This window comes from Bombus terrestris, chromosome 10 (genome assembly GCF_910591885.1).
Source record: "Bombus terrestris chromosome 10, iyBomTerr1.2, whole genome shotgun sequence".
Classification (NCBI taxonomy): Eukaryota; Metazoa; Arthropoda; class Insecta; order Hymenoptera; family Apidae; genus Bombus; species Bombus terrestris.
In genome coordinates this window covers 9283438-9307744 of record NC_063278.1, presented here as the reverse complement: position 1 = coordinate 9307744, position 24307 = coordinate 9283438, and the positions used below count along the sequence as shown (strand labels likewise).

Below are 24307 nucleotides of genomic sequence, written 5' to 3'. Positions count from 1 at the left end.
ACAGAAGAAAAATTCACCATTACGTAAATCCACGGAAAGCCACTATCGGCTACTCCAGGCGTCCTTTAAAGGCGTACCGCGTTCACCGAACAGGATCTTATAAATTAGACCAAGCTTTCATCGTATCTCAACCGGAGTGTGCATAGATCCCGCGAGAGGCTATCTGGTTGGAAGATTATTCGCGAAAGTAGCCCCAACGTGCATTCGAATCCCCTCCGCAAACATAGTCCTGGTCGTCGTCGATCACCGAGGGAGTACACAAGAAAAGAGATCACGACCGGTAAAGGAACGCGAGTGGAGACAAAAATCTTCTCACGATCGTGACAGTTCGACCCTTCGATGGGTAGACAGGCTCCTGTTGGAAGAGCCCTCCAAGGTTTGCTCTCTCGTCTTCCCTTTAACCACGATGAAACGACATCTCTCTCTCCGACGTCCATCCGTGTCTCCCTGTTGTTTCGTCGTCCGTACCTTCTCTACACCAGCTTCTCTCTACGTACGACTATATTCGACGAGGTAGGACGTTGCTCCCTGAAAGCGGCCAGGTTTCTCAGCCTTTAAGCTCCGTCCACATCCGGCACCGAATTGGCGTCCTTCCAAAAATTTCACCACACGTGACGCTGTCCACGGTGCCCACTTCCGTAAACCGTGATATCTTCTCTGTTCGAGTAAGATCGAGTAAGATCATCTTGGGACGGCCGTTAATTATCGTCGCGCTGTGACTCTGGTGCTTTAACTTCGCAATAGGCAACTGCGTATCGTTCCTATGTTTCCTTTGTAATTTCTTTTTATTTTTTCTAGTGGACATATCACGGAGTTACTTTGATCGTCGTTCTTTGAATATTTCGGAAATACATGGAAAAATTCTAAATATCATACGTTCGTTGGACAACTTCTGTTGATAAACTTCTATCCGAAGGATGTATATAACGAATAGATGGTTGTTCGAAGAGTAAAAAGATTCTAACATCTTCTGTATCGAGAAAAAGCGTGATAATTAATCAATTTGTCGGGACGGCATGATTCTCTTTTAGCCAGACAGCTATCCATCTTCGGTGAAATGAGTTCAAATTACACAGGCATTAAACAATCTGGCCGCGATCCGGTTTGCTCGTGACTGCCAGCTTCTGGTTACCTTTTTCTCTTGTCTCGAAAATTAAGAACCTGTTATTTTCACGGTTATGTCTTCGAATCGTGTGTTGTTTCCTCCTGCAACGTGTCGTGATGAGGGGGAAAAGAAATACGAAAGAAGAAGAAGAAGAAGACGAATTCACCTATAGAGGAGGTCTATTTTCTTAAGATATACACTCTCGAGGAGGTTCTTCCAGGGTGGGATGGCCAACGATCCTAGGAATAATTACGAGCCGTGAACCGCGACGACCGATCGCCGGCACCGAACAGTCACAAAGCGAAAGAGAACTGGTTTCGTTATCGTCGTCTGTTGTATGCACGCGGAGTGTCCCTGACCAGAATACCAGGGCTGGCACACAGACTAGGCGACAAATTTTCTTCGCTATCTTCGCAAGAGGATCTTGTCACGCGCGCATACATTACCCAGGCCTCACCTTTAGGCCGCGTTTGCGACCCCACGTTGTCTAACGGGCGTGAAACTAGACTTGAATTTGCCGATGCTAATTAGGTCCGAGAAACTAGTCCGTGATCGTTCCTCGCGTTGCTCACGAGTGCGGCGTGCATCTTGCGCTGTGATAATATTGAAATACATAGCGAGAAGTTAAGGGCATATAAAACCGTGAAACTGGGAGTATCGGTCGTATGTTCCGTCCCGTCGTGTTACCCGATTCCCTTCTTCGACTCGAGTCTCGACGATCTCGAAGGTCGAATTGCAACGAAAGCCTCGGGATCATACGAGAAGCACGACCTTCGCTCCTCCTACAATCGATTCCGCGTTTTTATTAAAGTCGTCCTGTTCGCGGCTTTATGCGGCGACAGGAAGTACAAATGCGAAGCGTAGCCAAGGCAACGGTATTGCTTCGATTGTTCGACTTGGGTGCTCCGCGTTGGCAAGTAAAAACAATATGCCGCTAACTATGTGCCTGCGTATTGATCTCGCTGATTGAACGATAAGCGTGGCGTACAGTACAGTACAGGTCGCTCCTCGTTGCGTGGTTCGTTTTCGAGGATGAATACGATCGAGGAGTTTCTTTTTTTTTTTTTCGTTAAAAAAGAGTTCGCAAGAGAAATTGATATATCAAGCAAATTCTATTGGAAGTTCGAGAGTTCTGGCTTTTTAGTATGACTTACATATTTGAGTAGAAACTACGTTCAAAGATACCTGTCTATAAGTCTTTCCCCAGGAAGTTTCTCAATTACTGTTGCGTAGGTGGGTGAAGGGTTTAAGGCTTTAGCTGATCGTACGTCGCAATTTGATTTTTTGCACAGTCCTGGTTTATAGATGAGCTGGATCCCAAAGCGGAAATAGGATATCTCGTTAATGAGATTAGTTAGACGTAGATTTTGAGATCCTGCATGGCCTTGGATGTCCTTGCGACACGCAGCGATGAACTTCTCTTAAAAGTGGCTTTCACCCTGCACGTTAAAAAACCGCTGCATTCCATTTGAAGAAATGAAGCTGACCCTGAGATCGCCGTAATGCCTACGCGTACAGAGCAATCTTGTCCACTGCGCGACATTCTTCTCCGAATTCGAGAACGATCCAAGCCCCAGCAGGTTTTATACGAATTACGTTTAAAATATATCGAAACCGTCCACAGAGGAGTAAATTAAACGTCAAAGAGGAATGGCGCTTCGAACGTTTTACAGGGCAGTAAAATCAGTTAAGCTTGTTTAAAGGAATTGTTTCTGTTGAAGAGCAAACATGGAAAAAGGTTTCGACAGCATCTTTACACAGTGTTTTTTCGCTTTACGTTGCTCTTTGCCGGCTGTCGAGTATATAACGATAAGGCCACACACGTGCCCAAAACCTCGCCAGGTATAGAACAGATTCAGTGCTGGATAAATCAAAGCACTCGAATCGAAGTGTTGAAAGTGAGAACGAGCGCGAGAAACATTCGGTGGCGCACCTTACACGAACCTGTTCACTGACATATTCTCACCACAAAATCCAACAGTCACCGAATAAGTTGCATTTCAACCAGTTGACCTGGATGCATGGTACATATTATGTTTCTTAATATGTATCGGCCAGAATGATATTCGCGCCAGGCTGAGCAATTTGCCTTGTGATTCGCGAAATTCGACTATGAACGATTTTTAAAGAATTGATTTTTATGGTATCGAAGTATCGCGTGTTTAGGAATTTTTCGCGTACCAGCATACGAGCGATCTTTTATTCAATGGCTAGATTATGTCGTTTCCATTGAAATAAACTAAATGCGTCGCATAAGCTAGAGTATGTATCTTAATAGGATATCAGATAGATCTTAATGGATCGCGCAGATACTTGGCTCACGGTGATCGACGTCCGGTAGATTTCACCAAGCAGAGATCTACTTTATGCAAATCGAACACGAAGCTACAACCGCCGTGTTATACTTATTAGCCATTCGTGGCACCTGGATCTCGTTCACGGATTCTCGGAAAAGATATCATGCGACCGTGCCGTGCGCTCTAGCTCGATTCTCATTTGCCGTGCAATAAAACGCTTTCCAACGCGAAAAACTATGAATCGTATGTAAGTATACGTTCGGGAAACGAGCTATTTAAAAAGAGTTTCATCAACCGTCACAAGAGGAGAAGTACTCTTGGCATGGTTATTAAGTTTTTCCTCGTTTCTTTGATTGCTTGTAGTTGGCAACGAATTATTATACCGCATTTTACGGCTTCGACGAATTTCTCCTGGTCAAAAGGGTGTATTTTATAATCGTTGTCGTGGAAACATTCTTGATAATTAGAAGAATTATTTTGCATAATAATTTACCAACCAATAATAGTAGCGAACTGGCAAGTTACAAAGTATAGACTACAGATCTTTATAATTTCACAGTCCTGACACTGAATAACTTGTAATTTATGCAATTTACTTTTAAGATATTATTTGTTCTCTTATCAAACTTTTTGTAGACTTTATATTTTATTACGTTGCAGATAATCCTTGAAGATTTATCGGTCGTCAAACCATGATCATTCGGTAACTTTGCTATTTCGTACCTTGACTCTCGTACGTGTGCGATGCAGGATATTTCTCAAACATTGACCCAAGTTTTAATAATTTTTGACCGTCGATAGAAATATTTTCGTGACCCTTTAACAATTCTTATCAATGGTTGAGCAAGGGCGTCACGCGGGGTGAATACCAGAGCGGATGTTCCCTTATCTGAGAGAGAGTCGTCCTCTACCGTATAATTTACGTAGGCTAGCATAGGTGTTCTTAAAACACAATTTATCGGTATCAGATTTTCGCACGGGTGTTCAAGACGCGAGAAAATGGCCATGCGAAGAACACCCGTTCCTTTCTGTTCGATAGAGATCCCCCACGATGCGGTTTGAGAATGGTTATTACGAAACCACGGCCAAATCCAACAATGGTTTTTGCGAAATTGAAGGGGAGCAGGCAGAGAATGTGATAAGGTCTTGTAATATTCGCAAGACCAGAATCATTAAAAATACAATTACAGTTAAAGTATTAAACTCCGGTTTATTAACTTCACGAGGACTCGTTCGATTCATAACTAAAAAGAATAGAAGACAAATCACTTCTAGGATAACTTTTCATGCAGATACAATTTTCAATAGCGAGGAGAAAATTTTTAATCGATGAAACGATGCTTTGTTTCGTGGAATTCGCGTTCGATTCGTTCGATCGTTCGAGATCGTATTTTCACATCGACGCAACGAAGAAACTTCTACCCTCACACGCCAGACCTAAACGGCAATAAAACAAATCCCCTTGTACGCTGTGAGTTCGCACGGTTCCGGCATGTCGTATATGGCAATCGAGTAGGTTATTCCGTGAATCTTGGATACAAGGATTGCAAAACGGAGGGCATGAGAGGCAGAGGAGAAAGCACGAAACGGCGATGAGTGGAAAGATGTTGGTAAACGATATATCGCGTTGTTCGACTCGCGTTTCTCGTTCGCTGTCTCATAATTCGCGTGCATTGTACATGCTCGCGGTTCTCTAAGCGTGTTCAAATAATTCTACAAACCTGGACGTCTCGTAAACATCGCATTTCTCCTAACATCCTATAAAATATCCGATGCAGACATTTTCGATGTGAAAAAGGAATTATGGGGGGGTATATTTCAATTCGAATCAAAAGTAGACTAAGATACGTTTGAACATCTTAAAATGTATGTACGTATTAAACGTAACGATGAGAAAATATATCTGCTATACTTTAACTCGAACAAGAAGAAATATGAAAAACGACAATATGGCAAATTGCTTAGTTTCGTCATACAGCTTTCGCCTTACGTATTCTACTGACTCGAGTAAGTCCATTTTACTATAATCCCATTTTAAAGTAATCACGACTCCATAGAATATTTTGAAAGGCAAGCGAAACAACCTTCGTTCAAAAGATATCTCTGGCGCTATTCGGTGATGTAGCATGCAGACGATCACGAAGGGAGGAACCGAACATAGATACAAGCGGAGATGCGCCGGTACCGCACGAAACTCTGGATGGTTCGTGAGAGGTCCTGAAGCGAGGAGCCTAGGCGTTATCGGGATAGCCAGGTCGGTGTTCTTGCTCAACTGTTCATCGTTGACGTAGTCGTTATTCTCCCTGTTCGCCGGAGAATCTCGTGGAATTCATCGAATCTCATCTACATGGGTATGTACGCGATGCAACGTTGAAAACGATGAGAGATACCGATGAGGTACTTCGTAGAGAGGCAAATATGTCGGATATTAAGAGATACAAAGGTAGCTGGTAGTTGGCTTGTAATATTACTGGAATATTTTGCTGGGAGTTCGTTAAGGAAGTTGAACCGTAAATGGCCTTCGAACCATCCACGTTAATAATACGCGAAGTTCCCGTTAACCGTGGAGTTCTAACCGTGGCTCACGCGTTTTAACTTTGATAATCGCAACGAGACGTTCGTTCGCCGTACCTCTGGCCTCGCCGCTGGAAAATAGCTGCGTAATAAAAGGGCAGTATCAATAAAGAGAGAAATTTACAATCGGGAGGAAATTTCGTGGTAATCATCGTAGAGAAACTCGGAGCTTTTATACAAGGTACGATGGAAAAGGGATGATCAACCCGATGGCAGTGGTGGTTCTAGTACGGAAGGGGTACGATTGAGCGTGTGCACACACGATGTGTGGCGCAGGTAGCCTCTACTCGGGTTCGTGCAGGTGAGATTATCTAAATTTAAATCGCGCCGCGCGGCAGACCAGCGCGGAGGTGCATTGTTCGTGGCTGTGTTGCGGCTCGAGAGGACGCGCCGCCAGTTTTTCGAGTGCTCGCGTGGGACACGAAGGAAAGAGAACAGCGATGCTGAAGGGGGAAACGAGGACCGGAGGCCAGACAGAGATAGAAAGAGGATAAGAGAGTGGAGAGAGGAGAGGAGGTCGAAGACGAGCCGGGCTAACACGGGGCACCCACAAGCTCGCCGCAAGATACACGAGGGTCGCACACATCGCGAGCACAAAAGGGCCCCCACGATGCAGGTGCAGCTCTACGGATCGGTGCATTCATTGGGCTTTTGCGACCCTCTCTACGCCGTCGTCAAAAGGCGTGCGAAGCTGCCTGTGATTGGGTGAAAACGAATGACACCTTAAACCTTAAGCCGCCGGAACCACTGCAGTCTTTTCGAACAAGAGACGTGATTTTCTTCGCGTTTTCCTCTTCTGGGATTTATTCGGATCGCGTCGAAAAAGGGATACGAGACGGGGAAATTTCGCAAGCTCTGGCAACACGTTGCACTATGCTACAACCCTAGTGTAGGTAACTAGACATCCAAATTGTACTATTTTTAAATAAGTTTCTTATTTTCTAGAAAATGCTACGTGATCATATGACCATGATTGATTGGTTTTATCGTGTTTCATATTACATCTGTTTGTACCTAAAGTACTTTTCCATTCTTCGGATATATAAAATATCGTAACTTCCTTATATACCTTGCTGGGTAATGGTAGTTTATTTCAGTTATTTACATAAGAGTTCCGGATTCCAGTTTATACAGCTTGAGACGATTGATCTTCAGTTTATAGAGGTGGTGCGCTATTCTATGGAAAGCACCCACTCAAATTCCAGGAAATGTCAGGCCTGGAAATACGTAGGAGTTGTCGTGTAGTTGATAATCGCGTTTGCGATGCAGGTGCAGCTGCGCCCGAAAGGTGTTTCTACCCTCGATGGTACAACTTGTTAACGTTTGTTCGCGAATGGATTTTCGAATACAGACTTCTCTTGTGTTCGAACTAGTAACGGTCTTCCAGTAGTCTCGTTAAGAAATGAACAATTGAGAATAAACGAGGAACACGGGGCAAAATCGTTTGCTCCGGTAATAAGACAAATCGGCCCCCATTATCTACATAATCACAATAACTGCGTAATGACGGTATCAACGCGAGACGGAGGTATAAATGTTATTCAGGAGCATTTTCTCTGATTAATGCTTGGTAAGTGCGGCGCTTATTAAATGCAACAATTCGCGTAATTGCGTGCTAATGCGATGCCTTCGAATTACCATGAGTTTACTTTATGGCGAAACGATGTTTTAAAGTCTTCCGAGAAATTGTAAATAACAGTTCCACGATGCACCAACGACGTTCACGATACAGTCGAACCTCGATAACTCGAACTCCTACGAGATCAAATTTTTGCTCATTCGCTTTCGTTCTATCGTAAAAACTTTTACAAGGTTGTTAAAATTTATTTTGACCGAAAAATTCGATAAGAAAAAGCACAAAACTCGAAGATTGCAGCTCTTGCCTTAGAATTCGAGTTACCAAGGTTCGGCTATATTTGTCGAGACCTATACACGAGTCAGAAAAGCAAACAGAGTCTGAGAAAGGAACATCCTGACTGGTTTCATGGTTCCTAGAATCAACGATACTTTCAAAGATGCTCGTTCGTCGAATGAACTTCTCGCGTGTACGTCATCTCCTTATTACTCGTGAAAGGATATATTTTTATTGGTCTCGAACCACTGGCTCGGGATCACGAAATTTCCTCGTAATAACTGGTGATTTGTGTATAATATAAAGCTGCTATTTCTTATGTGATACGTTTTTACGGGCCTCGTTAAACTTGGCTCGCGTTGGATACATGCGATGCACCTTTAAATCGTCCGCGGGACGTTTGAAAATCCTAGAAACGGGCCGACACGCGAACGATCCGAGCCAGCTTCAAAGGGGGTTAATACCCTTGGCGCACGAAACAACCGGCCAAAATAATTGGAAGGAGACCCATTAGCGATTTGGTTCATCGCGATGCGCCGAATATAGCCACGTGTAACTTAACCTTCCGGTGGCGTTCGTTAATTCGGCTGTCCCCAACCCGTTGGTCCATTTTCGCGACAGGACTCCGAAACGATGATGACAATCTGCGCAACCAACCTCCAAACTTCTTCCGATATATCTCACCGGCGCGCCGGTATAGAGCAGCTTTAACATGCTGCTATCGGATTTATGAACTGCATTGCTTGCAGCTAATCAGATTTAACTGGAGCACCAGCGGACGCAGGCTTTTGTACCATGCACTTGGGGATGGGGCTCGCGGCTCTTGTTCATTGAAATTCTTTTGTCATTGCTGAAGTACCACTGCACTGTTGGAGCGCGCTACACGTTTATCGCGGAACGTTTGCTTTTAAAATATCCGATCACCGAGCAACTTTTTACAACTTTTAAAGTGTTCTAAATTAAATTATAGAAATAATTGCGTTTGTGAATGATTTGTTATTTGTTAGATAGGTGTATAAGGTATCATCTTATTTGTTTATAGTGTCACAATAATTATTTCAAATAACGTAAAACGATTATTTTATAGGAAAATGATTTTCGAGTAATCTTCAGAATCTATGTTAGATTAGAGAATCTATGTTAAACCTGGTACGTTTGAAACTAATTTCTAGACATTAGAAGTTCGATAACCCTTAATAAGTTTCAAAATCTACGTTAACAAACTCGATAATCCATCTAAGATTTTCAAACGACCTTTACTACCAATATCGCAATCTTTACAGAACCCCATGGTAACAACGTGCTCTTCAAATGGCCTGGTAACAACGTGCTCTTTACGACTCCTCGTAACTTTCAAGCGACCTTGACCTCCAATGCAACGACCCCGATACTATATGTTTTCGAAAAATGACACAAACAAGTTTTTCAATTTCTAACACGACACTGAATCGTTTTGAGTTATGAAATTTTTGAAATACATGTGCGATACCATTCTAAATACGCAGGCCTCCTTTACATTACAACCGTGTTCTTACAACACGATTTCGCCGTATCGCCGATAATTGGAGAAATTGGAGAAATTCATGTAAAAACGAACGTAATGAAAATTTCTTGGCGCATCGTCATTCGATGTTTCTCAGTTAAATAAGCGTGATATGATGTCCAAATTTGCGTATGGGATTTCTGAATATTGCAACTTTTAACCCATTTTTAGTAATACTTTATATTAATTATTGATTGTTTTAATAAACATATTAATAAACTGTTGAAATTTAACCGCCATTTTTGCGTTAATTCGCAACGTTCTGCGTTAAACGACATTTTTTAGGAAACGGAACTTAACTACTGTACCTTAAATACCTGTACGCGTATAACGATATTATAAACTCGCGAGACGAGAATCTATCCGCAGGAAATGGCAACCTATCTGAGAATGGCATCGCAGAATGGAAGAAAAGAAAGTAGGGCAATTGAAGTACGAGGGATGACGCGGCGTTACCTGTTGCTTCTGAAACGCAGGCTGCGGTGCTGCAGCCAGTGGCGTTGTTGAAGCGAAAACGCGCAAAGTGCTTTGGTAAAAATGCAAAAATAATAGCCAGACGAGCCTGGACGTCGTTTGATCGTAAAAAGCCGGGACATAGCCGGCCGGGTCGGTCGATCGGTCTGTCCGACAAAGCGGGACAAAAGGACGAGCCGGAGGAACCGTGATATCCTGGCGCCAGTCGCGGCTCCGAGTTCTCCTCTCTTCGGACAAACAAAACGAATATCCGGCAGGGGGGAATCGTGGAACGGTTGCTGTGGTCGATGCAGCGGATATACACGCTCGTGTAGGCGGGAATATGGGCAAGCCAATCAAACGAATTTACGAAAAGGGCACATCGAGCCAGCAAACCGCATCGAATCGCGGACGACGTTGTAATATTTGGTTTCAGATAGAATAGAACCTCTTCTCCGATTAACGTCAAATCGTCGACATGGTGACTTAGATCCAAAAGGAAAGTCAGCCCATTTCTGTTCTTAACAGTTCTTAACTGTTCTGTTCTATCCAGAAAAGGGATAACAGCTACAGTGGACGCCAGTGTAGGAAAATTTACCAAACTGTTGGGATATCTGATTATATAATAGGTACTTATATACAATACGATAGATGTGTGTTCATAAGTGAAAGTGCAGTTAGTTAGGTACAATTGTCCGTGTCTAGCACTCGATATACTTGAACATACCGCCTTCATAAGCAAAGTATATACTGTAGGTTTTCAAAAAATGCACATTTTCAAAGAATGACGTAAGAAATGGTAGAGCAGGACGACAGTGATAAATTGGGATGACGGGATAGCAATTAGACTCGTCGTCGACCGCCTAGCTAATCATTATTGTGATCAACGCTTAGCGTTCATCGCATGTGCTGCATCGTGCGATAGCAATCTAATTGACATTTACGGCTGCCTGGTGCATCCAGATATTTTTAGGCTGGCGCTAAGTCACTGTCACGTAAAGTGCACTTAAAGGAGATCGTGGCAACGACCTCGCAAGGATATAGGTATTATGCACGACAAGAAAACCAGATTACTCGATAGGAAGGAATTAATATTCATAAATACACTGTGTATAATTCAGCTGTCAATTGGTTATTAAAAGATATCGCTAATAAGTTAGGCTGCTATCTTTCCTGTAACACAAGGAAGTTTCACACCACTCTTGTTGGTCGAAGAACTAATTCGATTACGGAAGAGACAAGCTACCGGCCTTTACCGTATTCGCAGTACGATATCCAATGAGTTGAATTTATCGATAATAATTAAAGTTCAATCATGGACGCGGTCGATTAACGCTAAGTCGAAGCGACGGACGTTTATGCAAATTTTCTTTTCAAACAGATTAACACGATCCTTTAAACCTGTTTCGTGCGAAACGCGTCTGGATTTCAAAAAGTGGCCCGACAATATCTCTTAACGACGATCGGTCAAAGTTTTTCAAACGACGTTGGCAATTAATCCGCGACTACTTTTTTCTCTCCTCTCCACCTTACCCGCTAGTCTCGTGTCGAAGAAGAAACCAGGTCGAACATCCGCTCGACATCCTTTTTTCCCCCGGCGCACCGCGGGAAACGTCAGTTCGCGCGATCCGTACTCGGCTCAGTTTGAAAACCATCCCTGACATCTGAAATTGAAATATTCTCCCTTCCTCTTTCAACACTAGGATTATCGAAGCTTTCTCTAACTTGCTTCTTTACTGCGTGAATTAAATTTCCCAGAAGTGAAGTTCGGTGTGAAATCAAATCGTAACCTGAATAGTATAAAGATCTCTAAAATAATCAGCTAAACTAAAAAGAATCTACACCCGTATACATCGATACAAACGTGTGCGTTAAGTGGTTAGAGGACAAGATAAGAACGATGACTCAACTGTTTCGAAGATAGAAAGCAAGAATATTGCAAGATTACAGCCATTCGAAGGTGACTAAGTACATTGCACTGGTGCTAATGACAGGTTACGATAAAACCCAGACAGATCAAAGATTCTATTACGATGTCAGTGACCAGTGATTGTAGACTAGCGACTGTACACGGCTGGAATCGTTCAGGCAATAACGTAAGAGGATCGCTCGTGGAATTTTCGCTCCAAGACTCGTTCATTCCAGAAAGATTTACTGTTCTTTATATCTATTCGACAAGGCGGTCCTTTATTGAGATGTCATCGTTTAACACAAAACGAGAGTAATGCGATTGGACCAGCTTGGTGGTCCTGGCCCGGCAAAAAGTTGCCCCGTCTCCCTTCAGAAGCTTCTCTTCGTGCAAACTGTTATAAATAAGCCCCCGCTTAGAGGCTATCCGATAGTGAAACGCGGCTATAGGTATGTAAACGCGGCTACCACGAAAGGGACGGCGTGGTACTTTTGAATTAATTATTTGATGGTGCCCCGTATGAATAATTCAACGCTACCCCCGCCCCTCACCCAGAGATGAATCTTTCGACGTGTCTGTATACCAAAGGCTCCACGGGTAGTGGAAAATGGGATTGCCTTTTGATTTATCGCGGACGAAACGAAAATCTTGGAAATTTCTCCCCGGAATTCTCCTAGGTCAGAATCGAATCCGTGAGAAATTGAAAATTTGATCATTCAAGGTGTTTCGTTGTTTAAAGTATCTCGAATAGATTCTAATTGAGTATCTTAGAAATTAAACTGATCAGACCCACTTTTTGTTATTGAATGTTAATATTTGGTGATTAATAAAGAAACAATCGTGGAAGTAAGGATTAAAATTTATCGTTAGGACAGCTTACAGACATCGAATGGCTGGTTATTCGACGCACAACTATTCTTTCCTTCCTGTTGTTTCTCCTTAGATTCTTTCGAACGAAGGATAGAAGACGGTAAATAGAAAGTTAGAAGTGCGAGAAAGTTACATTCTCTTAATCGATCGATCGAATGGTGGTTCCGTGGAGTAAGCCGTGCTTTCCGATTCGACTGCCGGGTGAAATAAAAGCAAAACATTAGGGAGGGTAATCGATCTGTTACATGAGTCAGTTCCTGCGACGAACCGAGCGTGTCCATAGCACATTAATTACTATTGCGATAGCCAGTGTTGGAGATCTTTCTTTCATTAAGCCCGCCTGAAACAAGCTCGCCACGCCTTGGTGTCATTATTCACTCGATAGCAACATTCTGATCCATACTTTTTCCCAAACGCACTTGATCTTCCAGTTTACGTGTCGCCAGTATATAAAGAACAATAATTAACTAATCTAGAATTCGTACGACAGTGAGAATTATGAATTATACAGTCACTTTAACCACATAGGTAGAACTAGTTAACAACACACGTTCTTGCTACAAACAGCTCAACCATGACGTGTATCCGTGTGCATTCTGTCAAATACTCACCCATTCACCCATAACCCTAGCGCTCAGGTCACTCGTCCTACGTACACATACACACACACGAATACGCAGTTGCAACCCTAACCGCGCACTACTAATCACGAATCACAGGAAAACAGGACAGATTAATTCAAACCTACAATCAATTTATAGAAACGAGTTTCCTCTAACTATTCGCGATTTAATTTAATTCACGTTATCGCAAACACACGTTTCAGGTTACTTCGGCAAGTATCTGAACAAGTACAACGGTTCGTACATACCGCCAGGCTGGCGAGAATGGGGCGGTCTCATAATGAATTCACGGTACTACAACTACAGCGTGAACATGAACGGGAAGAAGATAAAGCACGGCTTCGAGTACAGCAAAGACTATTACCCGGACCTGATAGCGAACGACAGCGTGGCTTTTCTACGCCAGAGTAAACACAATTTCGCCCGGAAGCCAGTGATGTTGGTCGCGAGTTTCCCGGCGCCTCACGGTCCCGAGGATTCAGCGCCGCAGTTCTCGCACCTCTTCTTCAACGTCACTACACACCAGTAAGTACCGAGTAACTTTGTCATTTCTGTTTGCCTTCGTTATCGTGTCGGGCGAGATATATCTGGGTCAGTTCGTTAGCCCCGGATCAGAAATTTATTTGCCAATTACCAAAGATTCTGTCATTTCGAGCATCCGCTTTTAATTAACGTTTCACGTACGCTTGACGGTTCACGAAAGGATTTGAACTTGTTTTCCACGGAGATTCTCAGAGATCGCAATTTACCTTCTTTTCTCGAGCATCGCCCCAAGACTATTACGTTAAGCTGCAGAGATATACGATAACGATAATCCTTTTGACGCATTAAATCGCGTGGAGAAACGTGTAGGAGGCGATTTGCTATTTTCTGCATAGAGATCTCAACATCGGATTATAGGATAAGTTGGACTATTAACTTGACTGGTGTATACTCTTATGGAGAATCGATGGTTTTATGATATTTGATATCATGACGATTTATAAGATATATATAGATCATCAGGAATGTAAGATTATAACACTGGAAAATTATTTAAGACGAGACTGAGTCTTACAGAATCTTTCTTTACAAAAAATGATCTGTGTCACTTTACACTATGCCATGCTATAGTGGATTCTCTTGGTTCACGACGCAGTATAAAAAAGGCTTGATTTACACCATCCTCAAGTGTTTGACACTTTCTTTTCCTCGGTTAGAAAATCAAATGGCCTTGTCAAAGTACTTGAAGCTTCCCATTTTCTTACAAAGGAATCATCCACGATACACAGAACGGTCATTCTTTGTAAAATCGCCTTCACAGACGAACATCTAGCGGAGAAACGTATTGGCTTGAAAGAACTTTTGAATTTATTTTCTACCCTTAGACTTTTATACTTAATTTTACATTCTCTTAAAAAAATCACCAAAATACATTACATACAATATTTTCCCAAATACAAGATTATACATACAACAAACCACAATGTACAATACCTATACTTTATACGGTAGAGCAATATCTAATGGTGTGGAAAAACCAGTCCAAGCTGTTCTACCTCGATGATTACACTTCCAATTCCCCCGACGTGATGCGTTTCATTTTCATTCACCATGACGAACGGTAATATGCGAGCGTACCATAGACGTCGACGCCACCATACACGCGCTTCCTGACAACGAGAGCCGTTTCTACGAAGAACTCGTGCGCGTGCACGCGGGCGCCAGCCATCCAACGTCCGGTGTCAAAGTTTTCTTAAGCTGTTGGACATTCAGGCGTCGTTCTAACGAGGATATACACGGGACGGGGCGATATTCGTAACGGTTTGGCGCGACAACGAGAAGAAGAATCGTGGACGAAAACAAGGAACAACAGGGGCTGAATTCGCAAACGGACGTCGGTGAAGTCGGTGGATGATTTGACAGCGTGTAAAGGAGAGAGGAAAGAGAAAGAGATAGGAACCGAAGGCGAAAAAACGAGAGACACAGAAGCACTCTAGACTAGACAACCGGATAGATAACTGCAGCCACGGTGTCATCGTCGCGTGATGGAGTACCCTAGACGGGGTGGTGCAGTGTGTGCGATGAAAAGCACTAAAAACGTGCACCCCTCTTGGTAGTCTCGTCTCGCCCCTCTGGACAACGCCCCGTTATTGTACCTCCACGATGCAGGTATTATATTCACCTCTCTGTTCCACGATGGAAAAAAACGTATCTTTTGTCTCTGTCCTCTGGCAGTTTCTCCGTCTCCTTTTCATTCTCTTTCTCCCGTTTGGTTTCTCTTCTCGTTGGCCGGACACGAGCGCGTACCTGAACGACTTGTACACGCGATTCAGACGGCGACAAGGAGGAGAGAAACGCGTGACGTTTTCGCGAAGGGTCTTTTGTGAACGGGGGACTACAGATTGCCTCATTGTACGAAGTATTTTTGCCGCATTTCCCGTTGAGATCGATTCTAAAAAGAGATCTTCCTCCTATTTCATTCGATTCCACCATGGGATAGCCCTCGCGTCGGTAAACCTCGTGGGTGGATACCGTTTCCATTTGTCGATCTTTTCTTTTCCATGGATTGCCCCCTGTCTGCAACTTTCTGTCGAAGATAGAATTCTTGCGGGGATTAGATCGACGCTATTACGAAGAAAATACTGGAAAAGCGTGGTTCTCGTTGCGTTCCCTATCCATTTTTTGTCTTCTTGCACGCAGCGATTTACTTAGCGCGATACGATCATTTCGTGTACTTAGATACCTCGTTTCTTCGGCACCCTCTAGGGAAAAGGAGCAACGACACCGTGTGATGGTGCGATTCACTACCGGATTTTCAGGCTGAATGCGTGCCGGCCCACAACAGCCAATACTACTTCAGGCTAGAACTACGCACAGTTTCGACTCGAAACGAGCGGATCGTCGTCTGGTTGTACGGTGTTCGAGCAATTGAAGCGCCAAAAAGAACAAACGTTCGAATACTGCTGGTTGGTTCGTTGAAACGTGTGTAAACGTATTGCACGTACGTACCCGTTCACACGAACAATTGCCACGGATTGAAATGAAGCCTCATAAAGTCGCGTAGCACGGGAGAATTCTATTCCTGCAACGGTACTGTTCGACCAATACGCTTGTTTCATTCTACAGGAAATTGGAATGGGATATTTAGCTGGTTATTTTCTTTTCTATACCTTGGAGAATCGGCGAATCGAAACGTAACGCTGTAAACTATAATTAAACGCGATCCATAGTGGCCTGCATCGTACCCGTTTAGAGAAGTTACGGGGGCGAAGCTGGTCGTTTAATTCCATAACCGGGATTTTAATTCCGCTCTCGTACATCACGCCATTCTCTTGTCGCGTCGTTCAAAAGCCAATCGAGTGAGAACGTGAGAGTGAGAGGGAGTGAAATTAATGCGTGCGCTGTAGCACGCGCAATTACGTGCTTTCACGACGCTTTTAACTCGCTGCCTTGCCCTTAAGCAGCCGTTGGCCGAGTCGTTTCACTCGACGAATTAATATTTTTTTCCCTTTTTTACCCCCGCCGCTCGATCGAGAACGATTCGAGCGACAAGCAGCACGAAATCGGCTTTACGACTCCGGTAATATCCCGATCGAATTTCTTTCTTTTCTATGCCTCGAGCGATCCAAAGCGATGATTCATGGATCAAATTGTATCATTTAATCTTGCCATTTTTTACTTCGATTTTATGGCACATGGTAGATCGACGCTTCTTTCTGCCCATTAGCTATTATCCTCCAAACCTTAATACAATGTGATTGTAATCTTTTTTATCGAATCTCTTTTTAATCGTTACGACATAAGAGAATATTTAAGATATTCAAAATGACTCATAGCTTGTATAAGTTTTTTACAACAGCGTATTTTATGGAATTTGAATAATTGTTGGTAAAATATACGGATAAAATTCAGTTGTTCTCCCACTATCGCATGTAGCAACTAATATGTTTCCTATAACATGTAGATTTATTATTATTTACAACGTTCTCGATTTGTTTCTACATCTGTACTACATCTGATCTACATGCTGTACTTGCTTATTTACGTCTTCAATTACTTTTTCTTACGTCGAATAATCGGAATTTTTCTTAAGAGTAGCGACGCGTTAACAATACTGATCGCGGAGCTGATACGAACGACTCGTGACTCGATCGTGGCAGGTGGAATGGGAGAGTCGTGGTGCGTTTCGCGAACTGATCGGCCGCAATTTACTTTTACGAACTCCACGGCATTCTTATCTGTTTTATGCAATATCTGATAAGCGGTCGCCTTACTGGGACACCAGGAGACCGTATCGATCGAGGCTCGATTGAAATCGAGAGCAGCGCGGCTTTTCATCGGAAACTAGGGAAAAAGGTGAAACGTAATTTACTCGACGAGAAAACGAGCGTCTCCTATCGCACACCATCAAACAGAATCGAAAGGAAATCTTAGCAGGATCTCCCGAGGATTTGATTAAATCAAGGAAGAGAGTCGAGAAATTGAAACTTAATGAACGCCACTAGAGTGCCATTGAGATTTAAAAACCAAAAAAACATATCGAGTGTTTTTATCGTCGTACTTAAACGCTTACTTTGAATAAATATTATAAGAACAACTTAGTCCATTAACAAAGACAATGTCAATGACCCGAGGGAGAGAACTGCTTTAATCAGAACATCTATACATTCGGAGCGAATCAATCTTCCAAAGTTCTCCTCGTGCCAACGAGGTCAAGATAAACGAAACACGCCGCGTGACGTGTGCACTTTTCGAGGAGCCTAGCCTAACTAATATAATCTAAATCCAGAGCTAACAAGAGCAAAGCACCTTAGTCGACGTTGAAACGTTCTATGAAAAGGAAGGACACGTTAATTTCGAGATTTCAGTAGAAAGAGGCTTAACTTGTCTGACACTCGACTGAGTCACGTCGATGACGCCGATTGAAGACTAATCGAGGACCAAAAAAAAGGACTGGGTATTTCGTTCAAGTTAACCAATCTACTTTGATCTAAATACGATATTTTCTCATTCTTTCGTTGCTACATTACAGGCTAATGATATGTCTTAATATACAAATTTAATTGTTCTATGCAAAGTTGGAGATTCAATTCTAAGACGTTGAAGCTAGGGCTCAAGTAATCCTATATTCGACAATTTCTACGATCTTGAATACAGCGACGAGCTTCATCGATTCGAAGGGGACACGCGAACAGATCAACTGGTGGTTTTGTCTTCGTTTCCACGTGCTCCATGACGTTCACCGTCAATTAATACGACCAATCTACTGTAATCTGGTCGCAGCATTCGTGTTAATGGCCCCGTGCCATTTTAGGGACAGTGGTAGACGCGTGGACACGGGTAAAGCAGCGTTATCGCGCGTTTACGAGACACGTTTATATTTTGACAGCACCCTTTCACCGTAACTAATCCGTGGGCGCGGGAACGGAGTTTATCAGAGATTTAGCTTGTATTAAGTGTGGCCGTGTCGCGGGGCAACGACGTGGTTCGCCGCAGGGTCCGTTTTAATTCCAGCGAAACGCGCCCAGCCCTGTTAATATCACCACTGATCAGATAATCGAAATTTATCGTCCGAGTAATTAGCGGAAGGAATTTATGCCACCATTGCCGTTAGGGAATACAGATCTCCGCCTGTTTTTAGGGAGGAAAAATTAATCGCCGTAAAATCGGATTCGAATTCGTTTCGGAGCGTACATTTTTCTGATTAGGGTAGTGCGATATTAACTAGTCATGGGTCAAAGATTTATCTGGGGAGACATACAAATCTGCAAAATTTATTTCGTATAATTATTAGGTTCATGTATATGAAATGTTTGAATTCGAAGAACTAATACTAAGGTGGTAAGTCGTGATAGGTGCGGAAGGAATACTCAGATGTTCAACAAAAAGTTTATTACTATTAACAATCAACAGGTCAACAATATATGATTCACACTTATGATTAACCATTGAGAGTTTACAATCGCGTATCTCGGCTTGTGTTTGCCTCGCTATGATGCTGAACCTTTCGCACTTCGCGGCTTAAGGCAGAATGACTCTTCTGTTCGAAACCAAACGGATTCTTTCCTTAGTTGCCCTTCGATATCCCTACTACACACGCGTTTATTAGATGTACCGGCGGTTGCCGCGCATGCATTTTTCCGAACATTCGGCGGAAGAACCGTAGGGATATCGATGGCACATTAGGCACGTCGGCTTTACGCTTTGAAGATATAGCGCTTTGTGTCGCGAAGCCGTTGGAAAGTTCCGTGCTCGAGTGCCGCCATAATACCATTAAATTTTGCCATTTAGTCAATTATCAATCATGATAATTAAATATACGAACTTGGATATGTGCAGTTGAAGTTTCATTTGGAAAGGAGTTCAACAATTCAATCCACAAGTCGGTAACTGGTGGAAACAGCGATGATCAATTAACAAGACAAATTTCAGCTCGTTAGTATAGAACTACCGTACATTTTTTCTCCATTTAGTCATCTTTCTTCTCTGAAAAATCGCGGTCACGATCGATCGACTGTTGGCGCATCGCGGTCACGATTTCCACCGACTTTCAAATTTGCGTAGATCGCGCGACCACGAGACCCAATGGCGTTGGAATTGATCAACGAGGCGTGCGTAAATATGTGGCGACACAGCGTACGCGTATCGGCTTGATCGCAAGCAGAGAGACACGAAAGAAGAGGTTGCTTGACTGCGTCGAGTTTCTTTGCTCGAGAAATAAACAAGAAAACCGAAGAATTGAACGGACAGAGATAGATAGGTTCGATTCGATGGCGTCTTAGATCGTTAATAGTGCACCAACGTGAAATATGTCGATCGAAACGTTTGCTGGTCGAACGAGCACAGCTCGGTTATTTGTACGAGTCAATTCGAGACGTGTGCATTCGCAACGTCTCGACAATCGATCCCTTGTGATCGGGCGCGTGCTTCGTTACTCGTCCAGAGTTCTTTCCACCAGTCACCGGTCGAAAAGAATAAAAGAGAAAGCGAGCTCTTCAATGGAGACTATTACCAACGAACACTTATTTTTCTTCCGTGTACGTGGCCTCCTTTTGCTACTCCTTACGACACTCCAAGTTGCTTGACAGCCATTTCGAGTGCCTCAAATATCGATTACCTCCGATACGCCCGATATCCTTGCCAACGTCCACTTTGAACGCGAATGTCTTTGTAACCTTGCCCCTCGATATCGTCCATTATAAGAGGAGAAATACTTTATGGAGTATTAAAGCGGTATACATTTAAGCCCTCGTAAATTGTTAGCACAAGCCTTGGTAATATCTGAAATATTGAACGTTTATAATTCCGTGATTGGAATGCCGAACAATAAAAGATGGAATAAAAAGTCTTACTTAGTATTCTTTAAGAGTTATGTGTCTGGAAGACCGATGAAAAGAAGTATCGATATTGATTCTGGAAGTGAAACGAGCAATGAATCGAGCACGTTTAGTAACGGAACGACGCGACTTAAACTCCATTGTGGCATATGCAAACAACGAGACGTCGCGCCTATTCAACAGTTCAGACAGTGAAAGTGATGATCCGCGAAACATCGGATACTATTTGGCGTCTGTAAGATATCAACTTTCCCCATTATTCGCTCCTCTTCAAAGAAAAGTAGCTTTCTCGAGCGTGGACGTTGCAACTTCGAACCTAACGAAGCGTTGATCAAGTGCATGGAGAACCAGGTCGGCGCAAACACGAAACGAATGTATATTTAAATTGTTCCATCAAAGGCGCTGAAGAATATAATTGAAAAATTCAAGAAATCGCAAACTTGAAAATTCGAAATCTCGAAATTTCGATTCATCGAAAATCATCGAATCGAAAATTCGATTTCAGAAATTCAAAGATTGGAAATTTCAAAAATTCAAGAATTTAACAACCGTTTCACGCGACACCAGTTGCAGCACCACCAAATCGGCTAACCGACTGGATCGCAAAGCGAGTAAAAGCACGCGAGAAGGAACCGCGCAGTGCCGAGATCGCGCGAAGAAATCGATTGTCCTCGGTTAGGCGCTCTATAATTACCCAGGGAAGGCAGTCGATTAGCGTTCCAGCGCGTGCAACGACGGTTCGCTTTTCAAGTAGTGCGCGCGTGAGGGATGCACGCGTGGAGACAAAACACGCGCGCGAATTTCAGGGATACCGTGTGCGCGAGCGAGACGAGAGCGGGAAGGTGGTGCGGGGGCACGTGTCTGGGTGCAAATATAATCGTCGAGTGTCTCGCGGGGAAGTTAAGTGGCCGTGGCGAGCCGGTGCACGCAGAATAGGCTGCAATTAAGGAGCCCAGACGAAATATACATGGACGGTAGACTGGAGAGGGGGGATTGGAAGGGAGGGGAATGTTCTGTACCAGGACGGACGACGATATTCTTCGTTCGGGAGCCACCGTCAGATTGCGAGCTTTATTTTAAATTTGCATAAAGACTCGGCCTTCCCTTTACTTCTCTGCACCGCAGCAACGTTTGTGCAAACGAAAAGGCAATCCGAGGAAATTAACGCAAACCACGTTCTTCTTTCTTCAAACTCCAGCCAGTCTTAGATTCATCTACCTCGCTTCGAGCTTCGAGTACACTCTTTCCCTTCAGAAATCGTAGATTCGTTGTTTGGAGAAATCTCCTCCGGTTTCCCGTTCATTTTCTTAGATTTCGTTGAAAAGGGGGCGTTTCTATTCGGATTTATCGCTGCAGCCGTTGGATTCTCGTTGGAACGTTGATTGAACGAGAACAGAGGGTGCATTGCTATTGCGATGATCGCGTTAGGTGGTGTTCCTCTCGTTCGTTTTTCGCGAAAATCCAGCACGGTCTCGCTTGAAGCGAAACGAGATTCCACGGGATCCGCGTCATAGGTACCGGACAGCTATTGCGCACGCGAAACGCTCGTTTTCATGCACCGTCGACACGCATCGCCGTCTCTCTTCCCCGGACAAGGTCTCAATTTCATTTCACGGGAATTAATTTGGAATTAGGGAGAGTAGCCGTGGAATTCGATTAAACGTTCTGCCTTTTAATATCTCGAGAATGGACGTTTAACAATCTATAATAAGTACGCGCAGCTAGATAGAAAAGTTACAACGCGTCGAATACTCTTGCTACCCTTCTAGGCTATCATAGCTCTCTATGAAATTCCGAACAACTGGCCTGTAAACCTGTTCTCGCGTCTCGTACGATGGTCCATCGGGTAAGACAAAGAGATCCAGCACGTTCCAGCCGAGCATTTCTGAAGGACGTGGAGGAAGGTGAAGGGCCAATTACCCATAATTTTGTGTCTCGCGTAATTGGTGGAGAGCTAGATGGAAAGAGGAAGGGAAAGGAGGAGAGGATACGGCGTCTCGAGGGTCCATCGCGTTTCACCTACTCGTTGCATCGAACTCTCGTTCGATACTCGAGATTAATTCAATTTCCCCTGGCCAGTTCGGATTCTGCATGCTAACGTGCTCGAATCCTAGTTACAGAAGCCTCGAGCCACTTAATCGGCTAACCAGGGTATTCGTTGAGAGCTCTGGTCGAAGCCAAACGAGTAGCTTAAGCGGCGAAAGTCCTTTGACGAGTCCTGTTTCACTATAGCCAATATGATCTTTTTCGTTTCAGCACGCCGGCTTACGATTACGCGCCGAATCCTGACAAGCAATGGATCCTGCAGGTGACGCAGAAAATGCAGCCGATTCACAAACAGTTTACGGATCTTCTGATGACCAAAAGGCTACAAACGTTGCAGAGCGTGGACGATGCGGTGGACAGGGTACGGTGATTCATTCGTTTAGAAACGTTTCTGCAGACACGTATTAATTGAAGCTCTTGCCACGGTCGCGTCAGGAGAACCACTCGTTTCGCCGGAACGCTCGTTTATTTTTGTGCGTCCGCTTGTTAACAGATTTACCAAGAACTGAAAGACCTGGGGGAGCTGGACAACACGTATATCATCTACACGTCCGACCACGGTTACCATTTGGGACAATTTGGTCTGATCAAAGGAAAGAGCTTCCCGTTCGAGTTCGATGTCAGGGTACCGTTCTTGATCAGAGGACCTGGAATCGAACCTGGCACCATGTAAGCACCGCACGTTGTACGATTATTTTGATTCCACGTAGGCCGGGCTGCGTGTCCACTTCTCGGACTCGTCGTGCCGGGAAGTGTATCTTCGTAGGTAGTTATAAGTAGGACAAATAAACGAGTCATCATGAGTCGGTCGAGCGCGCGAAGAGGAGGCGTGAAGTTGTAAATCACGCAAGTTAGATGGAGACTAGTGGCTGCATTTGGATAAATTGATTCGCCAGTAGAGAAAGATTTACAGTTGTAACCGGCCGTAGAATCGTTTCTCAACTTTACTTTCGCTATTCCATTCTATCTTGCGCTACTGGGTATCTCTCTTCCATAATCGGTCATTGTCTTGCAACAATGTTACACGTGGTGAATCGGTAGTTACCGTCAGGATGGTAACGTTGCCCCGTAAATTGATGTGCGAATGGGCTAAAGCACAAAAGCACACGCGATAATTTCGGTCGAAGTGCCTGGCCATTGCCGTATGTTGCATTCGTGTTGTTACATTCCTGGCAAAACGGTGCATTTACGCGTCGAACGTACGATCGCGTTCGTGCCCTTAAATCCACGCGTCGTGACGAGATTACGCTCGCGATAAATAGAGCGTATTAGTACGCGTATAAGTGATCGTTGTCTGATCGTCTTCTGGAATTACGGCTGCGCGCAGCAACTTCGGAAACGATAAATTATCGGGGTAAACTCGACGCGGGGAGTAAAAGACAGTGCGCTAACCGACGAGACAGCTCACCGTTTTCGAGTTGCCAGACTACCGTGCGAACGCGAACCCTCGGCCATTCGCGTATAAATTGAAGCAGAACCGTGTCTGTTATAAACATCGTCGTTAGGTTAATACCACGGCGCGGCGTGGGGCAAGTTTGCTTCCGCGTGCAATCCCTTCTAGATTTAATAAACGGCGCCTGGTTTCTGCCACGAGGCGGAGCAATACCATGGTTCGTTTGAAAAACGCGATGTGTTGCAGAAAAGAATATTGTTTTCTTTCGAATGAAAGTTTTCGCGAAGCGATGAAAACGTTCAATCCTTTCACGGTGCAACACG

At 43.8% G+C, this 24307-nt stretch overlaps 1 protein-coding gene and 1 long non-coding RNA gene across 4 annotated transcripts in view; one reads left to right on the top strand and one right to left on the bottom strand.

The window, feature by feature from the left end:
* LOC100647468 (extracellular sulfatase SULF-1 homolog) overlaps positions 1-24307 on the top strand; it is a 78644-nt gene that overhangs the window by 47216 nt on the left and 7121 nt on the right. For all 3 annotated transcript variants that reach the window (XM_048409374.1, XM_048409373.1, XM_003398153.4), the window contains exons 4-6: positions 13430-13751; positions 22802-22952; positions 23085-23260. In XM_048409374.1, coding sequence (XP_048265331.1) covers positions 13430-13751; positions 22802-22952; positions 23085-23260 — 649 coding nt within the window. The remainder of the gene's footprint in view (positions 1-13429; positions 13752-22801; positions 22953-23084; positions 23261-24307) is intronic.
* On the bottom strand, positions 19086-22808 carry LOC125385803. Its single transcript, XR_007225456.1, has 2 exons — positions 20561-22808; positions 19086-20489 (listed from the first exon to the last, which is right to left on the bottom strand). It is a non-coding gene; the product is annotated as an uncharacterized LOC125385803 (long non-coding RNA).